Below are 10573 nucleotides of genomic sequence, written 5' to 3'. Positions count from 1 at the left end.
AGCCGGAGTTAAACCACGACATTGAACCTAGAGTTCAATTTCCCCTAATCATAAGGACCAGCTAATTTTCACCAAAAAGTTGGCACATGCAGCGTGAAATCTATTAGCAAACATTTTTATAGCTGTGAAGATAGAAGTGGCTCCCTCTGGTGGAAAGCATTACTTGTAGCATTTATTTAAAGTAAAAAAATCATCCATGTAATTACAGATGTGTCAACTTACTACCTCTGGGAGCTTCTAAGGTTTCAAAATATTTTTTTGAGAGTAAGAACATTTAATTATTTAAAAGTAATAGAAAAGAGTCAAAACACTACCTAATTCTGCTATCACAACAAATTAACTTGATAAGTGATTTTTCTAAACAATGGAGAAGCAGCCTGTTACTATTTCACCAAAGCATTTGGTAACAGTGACATGGGAAATTATCCAACTGATGGATGCTACTAGAGAAGATCCTTAGGCATCATTTTTAGGAGAGACTTTATTTACCTTATTCATTTACGATGTTAAGTCAGAACACGATCATGAAAACTACTCAAAAGCTGAGAGTTACTACTACTACAAAGGATGATACTAAAAAGACCTAGTTCACACTGAGGACACAACTGACAAAAGGAAAAACAAACTGCACCACACATACTGAGAAGTCACATTTAAGGACTACATTTTTGTTATAAATTTAGGACTCGGCAGGAAAAATTGAGATCTGAGTTTATTATCTGCTCAAGTGATGACTAGGATACTGTTCAGTACAGCCCTAAAAAACCATAGTAATATAGCTAAGGAAGTTAGTGCTATTGCAAAAATCACTGCTACAAAAACAGCTGGAATACTTCATGACTATACCAACTGTTTTGAAAGAAAAATTAAACAGGTGCCAAAAGAGCTTCAGAAATTGTTAACATCTCTTTGATAGTTTGATTTGTTTAGTCTAACAAAACACAACCTCAAGGGAAAACAATTGTTCTTTTATGAAAGGGAAGATGAAGGATAGAGAAGTTAAATATACAAGTTGCTCTGGAACAAATTTAGCCTGGAAATGAAAAGACAGTTTCTAGCTGTGATGGTAAATATTCTGGAGCAGTCTTACAACGGAATGGAGAGAGTCAATACAGTAATTTTGGAAAACAGCGTGATGCATTAAGACATACATCACCACAACAGCAGACAAAAGACAGAAACATCTAGCAACGTCCTCATCATCCCAACAAGCCTCATCTTAAGTACTAGTGATGACAGTCCTTCCCCTGAACAGCCGAAGTTGTACAAACTCCATTTTGCTTGAGAAATCCAAACCTCACCTTTCCACTTAAAAACAGAAAATAAAAATCTTAGGTCAGGAACCTGCTGCAGAGTTTAATAAAAAGGACAGTTTTGAAAACTGTTCTCCTCAAAGATCAATCCTGCCTTTCCCAGCTTGTAGTGTGTGGTCTTTCCTCCTGTCATTTGGAGAATATATGCATAGACATGGGACTTCTGCAAATGCATCTGACCCACAAGTTAATTTCCATTTCTGGATTCATATGGGCTGGGTTTGGGTTCATTCCAAAAAAGACCTGCAACCTTGAAGGTAAAGCCTTAAACAGTAAGTGCATTAATGAACAGATTTGGAAAAAAACAAATTCTAGTAACAACACTGATTTGTCAGACACAAAATTCAAACGATAGTCTAAAGTACTTCTCTGTGCATCAAAAATTAGTATGTTGTTCCCTCAGTTCCACAGAATTTAACGTACCCTTTACCTCTGAGAGGACAGTTGTGATAGTAACCTATTTTAGCACTTTACCCAAGAAAAAGTTTAAGAAAGTGAAAAACCAAGAAGGTCAGAGATGAAAGAAAAGAAAGGAAATTACCTGGAGTGATTAAGTAAAATTCTAAGTTTTTCATAAGACTAAGCACAGTAGTACTAGGTTGCTATGAATTAGAAACTTTTAGTCACCACAGTAAACCACAACCTCAGCACTTGGTTCAGTATCTGAAGACTTGAGATTGACCAACAAGATCAGCATAAATTAGGTCGACTTGACATCAGTATCTTAATCATGAAAATTATCTTGTGTTTCCATATAATGAACTACTCTAGGTTTTTAAACAAACTCAAGAAACCATTTGATTCAATTACCTGCCAAAAGACTTTGGAAATTGCTTTTGCTTATATCAGGAAGCATTTTCAAGTTCAGAGACAGAACACCTCAAAGATCATAAAGAGCACCCAAAGACAAAAATGCATTCCATTTCTCAAATATCATGACATAAAATGTGAATAACACATGATTTTTTTAATTAAGATAAATTGCTATGCCTTCCCTGTAAATGACTAATGTCTGAAGTTTTAGAACACCAAAATCATATATAGACATCAGTTTAAACACCAGATAAACAATGAACATGTGTCTTCAGCATACAAATACTGGTTTTGCTTAAGTCTTCCACATTAATCAAGCTATGAGTCACTTCTAATGGACTGGATGCCAGTTGACCCAGAAGTACAAGTCAATAGATAAAAATTTACTCAGAAAGAAATGGAGAGCTGGGAAACAGTGCCTTCTTAATCTGAAACAACTAGATCCCTCCCTCTTCTCCAGCAAAGTTATCCATCTAAACGGCTAGGATCTTAGCTTCAAGGGATGTCCTCGTCTCACCCAGAAAGCTTGCCTAAATTTACAATTCACAGAAACACAGAACAGTTGTGGTTGTCAGGGACCTCCAAGAGTTCATCTGGTCCAACACCCCTGCTCAAGCAGAGCCACCTTGAGCTGGTGGCCCAGGGCCATGTGCAGACAACTTCAGAACATCCCCAAGGACTGAGACTCCACAGCCTCTCTGGGCAACCTGTGCCAACTGCTTCCTTATGTTGACAGCACCTCTTCCATTTCAGTTTGTACCCACTGCCTGTCACTATCATTCATATAAATGAATTGAATAATGTACTTAAGAACACAGATGCACAAAGGAAAAAAAAAGCAAAGTACAATTTTTAATGTTAGTTTTCAGCTTCTGTACTATGCTGGACACAGAACAGATGTAAAATGTATGCTTTTAGTGCAAAAAGCACACAAATACAAAATGCTGTGTCTACTAAAGGTTGCTTCGATAATGGCTATGAATTCTCAAATTCTTCACACAGTTTAACTTGAAAACCTCTAAAGGAGTTTTTAATTAAACTTATTTAGATTCTTCTGTTGTGGACTTTGACTTCCCTTCTTCTTCCCCTGCCAGCACCCAGGCTCATTGTTAGTCAGGTTCATTAAAAAAGCAAACAAATAAAATTAGTATTCATAAAATAAGAGTAAAAAATAAAGAGTGAAATAAAATAAACTGTACCTTTATTCCTGGACAGTGAGCAAAAAAAGCTTCTGGACTTTGGGAGTGGTATAGTGCACCATGACCCACACAACCCCAGGGGGCTCTGATGGTGAGGTTTCCACAATTAAACAGATCTCCAGAGCGGTAACGATATTTTGCTGCTTCATTAACTATCTGGGAAGATTGATACAGAAGAGCAACATTCAGTCCAATACCTTTAGTTATGTGTCATTAAGCCTCTACGATACATAAGATGTAACTACATCATCTGCACCATGTATTGGATTCAGAGGACCAAATTAGAAGCAAAGGACTCCTGTAAGTCAGTGGAAAGGCAAATGTTTTCCAAGGCAAATGAGGCAATAATTCAGCGTGATCCAGTCAGATGCCTGGGCCTCGGCATATAGTTAGAAGCCATATAGTCCAGTTGTTTCCCCAGCCCCGTACTGTCAATCATCCCAGTTCAAATCTGTACTTTGTCCTACACATGGCCGGCTGCAGCAGGAAAGAGAAGTGAGATGGTGTTGGGAAGACACAGCTGAGGAATTTAAGGCTGCTGAAGCCAAACATAGCCACAAACCAAAAATAAAAACAAACGAAGAGACATTTGCTTCAAATCACATCTTTAATTTCCATTATTTAATGATCCTTTAAACTGGCCTTGGTACTTTCCTGTTTACTTAAAGCATGCATAAATATTAGTAATACAGCTGTGGATATATTTGCAAAAATTACATATTCAAACCAAGTATTAATGCTAACAGAAGAGCAATTTAAACAGTCACAAGGTTTCTTTTTACTTCTCTCAAATTTATTAGTACTAACCTGATCAAATGCTGGAAAAATGTAATCTGCAAACTGAATTTCTGCAATGGCTGTAGCACCTGCGACAGCAACTCCAATACCAAAGCCAACAATTCCTTGTTCACACAAGGGGGTGTTGAAAACTCTATCTTTACCTATTTAAAAAAAAAAGTTCCTTTAGCACACCAGCTCAAAGCAGACAACTCAGGCCCAGAAATATTCAAGTTATAAACAAATCACCTACAAATAAGCATATTGCTCTTTAGATTGGCTTTTTTAGGTGTAGCAATAATACACATCCATTATGGGTAAAGATGCTTCCACTTTAACAGCTCAGAAGACGACAAGGAGAACCAAAATGCAAGATAAGAACAGTTTCTGTAACTTAAAAAATTCTTATTATTTTCTTCATGGAAAATAATTTGTTCTGATGTATATGGAGATAAGCACACATACCACTCACACCTATGTGCAAGAAGTCAAGAATACTTAGAGGCATTAAAAACTGTCCATACCCAAATGCAGATGGGGCCTACGAGAGCATCTGCATGGAAGTAAAGTGTCTTTTCCCCCCACAGTGCCTGTGAACAGTACTCAGTCTCACCAGCCTTCTTTCATGAGGTGAACAATTTAGTTTGTCTCCAAGGCAAGAGGAAAAAAAATCTGTTCCTGCTGCTGGAGGTACAAGACTGAAAATCAAACATTTTGAGGTTTTTGTCTTCCTTGTGGGAGTGCAAAAAGGTCATTTTAACCCTGATCTATTTCTATGCCATGGTAATTTCCAATTCCAAATACGCATCACTAACACATGGCTGAAGACAGAATTTTTCAGTTCATGAAATTAAAAACAAGGAGGATGGGGAGGGGATGAAACACCATTTGAACACCCTCTGCAAAGATAGATTTACAATATTTGCCAGTAGTAGTGTGCTCTCTCAGCAGACCAACAGGAGAACCTATTTATGCTACTAAATTTGTGATAGGACAATGAGCAATGGCTTCAAACCGAAAGCAGGTGGATTTAGATTGGATATCAGGAAGAAGTTCTTCCCAGAGAGGGTGGTGAGGCACTGGAACAGGTTGCCCAGAGAAGCTGTGGATGCCCCATCCCTGGAAGTGTTCCAGGCCAGGCTGGATGTGGCTTTGAGCAACCTGGTCTAGCGGAAGGGGTCCCTGCCCATGGCAGGGGGGGTGGAACTAGATGGTCTTTAAGGTCCCTTCCCACCCAAACCATTCCATGATTCTATGAGCTGTACTTTTTTTCATGTCTCCTAGAAGAAAAATAACCACCTCTGCAGGTACTGGGCTCAGAAGTTGTTCACACTGAAAATGGCATAGGAAGTGAGAATGGCAGTAACTTTGTAGTGTTGCCATTTGTTCTCGCTGGGCATTTATTTTACCCGCGTGCTGCTGTAAAGCTACTAGTCTACGAGTTTCTGTTCTTTCTTCACTAGCATGACCAATGTGTCTGGCAACATCACAACATAAAAGCAGCCCCAGTCCTGAAAGATTTTCATTCCAAGTATCAGAAAGATAGAATGCTTTGGGAAACAGAGAACTGAGGAAGGTGTAACTTATTTTTGTCATCCTCATAATTAAGTGATACTCACTTCTGACAGTCATCAATTGTGTCTTGGCTTTACAGCCAAGAATTAACCAAAAAAAAAATCAATTCAAAAAGCTTCACACAGGAATCATCTCCTCCCTTAAGTGCTGACAAAAGGAAAAGGTTTCAGTCACATCAGTACCATGCTTCTCCCATGCAGAAAAAAACTTGGGCTTTCAGAGCTATTTAGTCCCATTTCTACAGAGTAAATAGATCAGTAAACTAATCCATAGGATGGAGAAAGAAATAAGGCCATGGAAGGATGAAAGAACTTCTACAACAAGGAGAACACAGGATTATTTTTGAGTTTAGAGAGAGTGTAGACTGTGAAAACTGTTCTCATTCCTGAAGGATGGTTGTGATCTCAGTTCCCAATCTATACAGCATCCCCTGCTGCGCTCCCTCCTCTGACAGGTATCATGGTCAAGGAAAGAGGAACATAAACCACCTGTGCAAATATGTAGTTGCCCCAGGCCTTACCACCATGTGATAAGGTGGGGAAGGTCTGCTTCAGATGCAACCACAAGACCTGTCCCTGTACCCATATCCATTTGTAACACTATAAACACTTGGCAAATATCTCCTTCCCTCTTTCTTTGACCTAGGGTGCCATGAATTAAACATCTTGTTTCCCTTCTCTTTCACTGATGCATTTAAATCTTTAATTTCAAACAACTCCTCTTCTAATAAACTAAAAATGCTTTAACATTACCAAGACATATTACACGTTCCTTCTTAAAAGTCTATTGGCAGATCAATATATTTCAACTCATTTGCTTACATGCTATTTTGATATAGCAATTCAGCAAAGAAAACATTGAAAAAACAAGACTACAGAAGAGACTGAAGAAAAAAAACAGTTAAGTTCACAGCAAATATAAAAGTATAGCATTATTATACTGTAATCAAAATATTCAATTGGCCTTTTTTTTCTCCTCTATATGAATTTCTATTCTGTTTCTAACACATACCAATTTACTGAATCAGGTAAATGTTTTAAAACTCTACCACATAACCTACATAGATTAATGTCTGAGCAGAATAAAAAAAGACTGTTGAGAAGCACCCAGAAGTCACTTCATACTAAGCTTACCTAACCTTATTCTTTATTAATAGATTTTTCAGAGTACACGAAAATAGCCAAACATATTGGTTCTATAAATAATTTTATATCATCACACAAAAATTGAAAGGTATTTGAACAAACCTGTGAAGTGCGTTTTTAACTAATAAAAACTTCAAAATTAATTCTTTAATATCATTTTGGGGTAGGTGAAAATTTAGAAGCATGAGATCTACCACACTAGTATGCCCCCTTCTGTGATATGAAATATAAAATACATCCTAATAAAACTGCTGAAATACTATTGAGATGCTAAATTAGAGGCGGCCTGCTGCTATCAGTGGACTATGATGAAATAAATGAAGTGAGAATCAATAAAAGCAAACGTAAAATACAACATGACAGCTATAACACGGTCAGCTTGAAGCACCTAATTTGGACTTTCAGAACTAAAGGAATAATCCTGAAGTAGTATGGCTTACAGCAGTAAAGAAAGAGGCAGGAATTGTCATCGAATGAGATTCATTACTCACCAATGGTTTTGATGTTATATTTTAAACAATGATACTGATCTCTTAAAAGCATAACCTAAAACACTTCACTATTCATTAGATGGGAAAACAAGCCCTGGATAGTTTCAAGAGATAGGGCTTTCTTTATAAAATATAGCCCTTTAAGACAAAGATATACACATCATTAGGATAAAAGAAATTTATTCATTTTCCTGAACATGAAAAACTGCGTGGGATGGCTTTAATCACCTATTTTTCTTGATACAATATGAAAATCATTACTAAAACTAAATACAAAATATTTAAACATTAAACATCTAAAGGCATTAAGCCTGAGTATGTTTCACATTTTTTATTTTTCACATTTTTTTTAAATGTGAAAAAGAAGTCAATTTTGAGAAACAGTCATTCACATCATCCTTTGCACATCACCTGAGTCAGGTTGCAGCTGAAGTCTGACTGAAGGAGACAAATAGCCCAGAGACACTTTGTCTTTCCCCCTTTCATTTCTGAATCAATGAGGAAACGTTTCCTAAAACGTACTCTCTTCTCCTATTACTTGCGTCAGCCATGCAGCTCAAAACAAGCCAGCACAAACACCACGAGCTGACTTGTCCCTCCAGGTGATAGTAGTACCTCTGCGTTATCTGAGACCAGACACGTCAGCTTCTGAAGAGCCACATTACGCTGGTGCCCACTTCAATTAACTCTCTGGGCTTTATAAACATCCCTGGTCTCAGCCACTTGAACAGGTTGGTGCCCTTTTTCCAGGTAGCGAGACAAGCAATATGGCAAACAGGGCTATGTGAAAAAAGAATGATTCTTCTCACCTCCCCATCCCAGTAACTCAGGAGGATTAGATGCATGTTAAGCAAGTGCATAAATATACTAGATGTTGCCTACTAAGGTAAATCTGAAAAGATTAAAAACATTAGGAAAGAAGCAGTATGTGTTTACAAACAATTTTTAACCAATTACTTCATCCTCCTCTGATCTATTTTGGCCTAAATAAAAAAAAAAAATCTTCGCAATTTTCAGAACAAAAGGTTAAGTACCCCACAAACATTCAATTCACCACTGACCCTCTGTCTAAGGGCCAATAGCTTTAAGGCAGTCTTACAGTCATCTTCTCACCCTCCAAGAATAAAAAGTTTCATAGCAACCTAACAGAACATGTTTACAGACATATGTAGTCGATTATTGTGCATTAATGTTTTGGCCTGCTTCATCTTTATTTGTTCCAAGCAGTCAGGAAAAAAGTATTTCAGATTTCAGTATCTGCAATGAAACATATTCAGGTCTTCACTTCAAAATGAGATATTCAAACAATATCAAATCTTCTATAAAGTTAACACACCACCCAAAGCTCCAACTCTGAGTAATTCCACATCCCTCTGTAAGAGACTACTTTGGCTGATTTTAGTGGTTTAAGGTACGGTTGGTGACCACAAAGGTGGTGACCCTCAAAGGAGGGTGGTTTGGTTTGTTTCCAAGATAATTCTACATCAGTTGTGTTTAAAAAAGGCATTATAAAGATGTCAGTACTGAATAGTATTGAGAACATACCTGGGCAGCATTTTTTGTGTTCCCATGATTTCATTAACTTCCATTCAAAACATCCATTACAAGTCAAATAGAGGAGTCCAAGAAGCTAAATATATTCTGTCCTCAATTGCAACAATCATGGATGCATGTGGAGAAACGGAGGACCAGAAAGAAAAGGAAGTCCCAGCAGATTAGCTACATATTGGGGACTTCATGTAGAAAATGCAGGTGGAAATGACTGACTTCAAACCAGTCCTGCCTTTAAAGACCTGTCCTAATCCTATAATATCTAGGATTTTTCATAGATGTATATCTACATCCTTCTACTGATTCTATTCCTTAACATAATTTAACACTATTTATCCAGCAGGCAGACTTACTTCATCCCACAATCCCTTTTAAGCCCTGTTTTACAATTGGTGACACTTGCTATCTTCCATTTCTCTCATATTATGTGAGAGGGCAGGCATCACAGCAAGTAGTTTGATAAATTCATACTCAGATCTTTCAGAGTTCCTGGCTGAACACAAAGCAGTTCTAGTAATTTCTTATTAATCAACTTGATCTACCACTTCTTCTACTGAAGTCAATGGGGACTTCACCAGACTGCTGTAACTTCTCAAATATGATAGATAGAGGTTTAGCTCCCTTTTCCCCCAGTACTTTTGAGGACCTGCAGATGTATTCCATCAGATCCCAATGTGAAGTCAACAAAGTTTCAAGTCATGTGCAATGAGTTGGGTGTCTTATAGGAGACACACATGCACCTACACAGAAGCATCACTCTGTGTATGCAGCCTATGCTTCCAAAACAATTCTAACATTACTGTGAATGAAAAATATATTCAAATTTTGATTAATTAGTAACTAATTCCATGGCAGATTGGAACACAAGGAAAAAGTGATGGCAAAAAGTCATGATGTGACAATAAGATACATGAGTACTGCGTCCAGCTGTGGAGCCCTCAATATCAGAAGGGTGTTGACCACTTGAAGCGAGTCCAGAGGAGGCCACGAAGATGCTCAGAGGGCTGGAGCACCTCTCCTATGACGAAAGGCTGCAAGAATTGGGCTTGTTCAGCCTGGAGAAGAGGAGGCTCTGAGGAGACCTCATTGCAGCTTTCCAGTATCTGAAGGGGGCCTACAAGGGTGCTGGGAGAGGACTTTTTACAAGAGCCTGTAGTGATAGGACAGGGGGTAACGGGTACAAATTGAAATCAGGGAGGTTTAGATTAGATATCAGGAAGAAATTCTTCACAGAGAGGGTGGTGAGGCACTGGAACAGGTTGCCCAGAGATGTTGTGGATGCCCCAGCCCTGGAAGTGTTCAAGGCCAGGCTGGATGAGGTTTTGAGCAACCTGGTCTAGTGGAAGGTGTCCCTGCCCATGGCAGGGGGGGTGGAACTAGATGATCTTTAAGGTCCCTTCCACCCCTAACCATTCTGTGATTCTATGAATTAGTATAAAAGGTGATGCAGAAATCTGTGAGCAACCAAGAATGGGGTCAGAATAGAGATTTGCATGCACTGAACTAAATTAGCTGCTTCCTCTTCTGCTGCTAAAAAAACTGCTATCACACTGTACTCTGGAATGAAGGGCCCAAATGCTTACTCTAGCCTGAATTTTATAAGGGTATAATGACAGATCAGTCTTTCGTACTCAGTTTCATTTATTAACAGGAGTCTTAAGCTTCATTTGGGAGGAGAAAAAAAAAAAACAATCACTTGCACAAAAAAT

At 38.1% G+C, this 10573-nt stretch overlaps 1 protein-coding gene across 1 annotated transcript in view; it reads right to left on the bottom strand.

Annotated features, from left to right (window-relative positions):
• Positions 1-3325: 3325 nt before the first annotated feature.
• Positions 3326-10573, bottom strand: part of LOC104510702 (2-oxoisovalerate dehydrogenase subunit beta, mitochondrial) — a gene marked incomplete at its 3' end in the record, with an annotated part of 23740 nt that continues 16492 nt past the window's right edge. The window contains exons 3-4 of the mRNA XM_010153035.1: positions 4133-4266; positions 3326-3481 (exon numbers count right to left, since the gene is read on the bottom strand). Coding sequence (XP_010151337.1) covers positions 3326-3481; positions 4133-4266 — 290 coding nt within the window. The remainder of the gene's footprint in view (positions 3482-4132; positions 4267-10573) is intronic.

Source organism: Eurypyga helias, unplaced genomic scaffold (genome assembly GCF_000690775.1).
Source record: "Eurypyga helias isolate BGI_N326 unplaced genomic scaffold, ASM69077v1 scaffold6306, whole genome shotgun sequence".
NCBI lineage: Eukaryota > Metazoa > Chordata > Aves > Eurypygiformes > Eurypygidae > Eurypyga > Eurypyga helias.
This window is presented reverse-complemented; position numbering and strand designations above follow the sequence as displayed.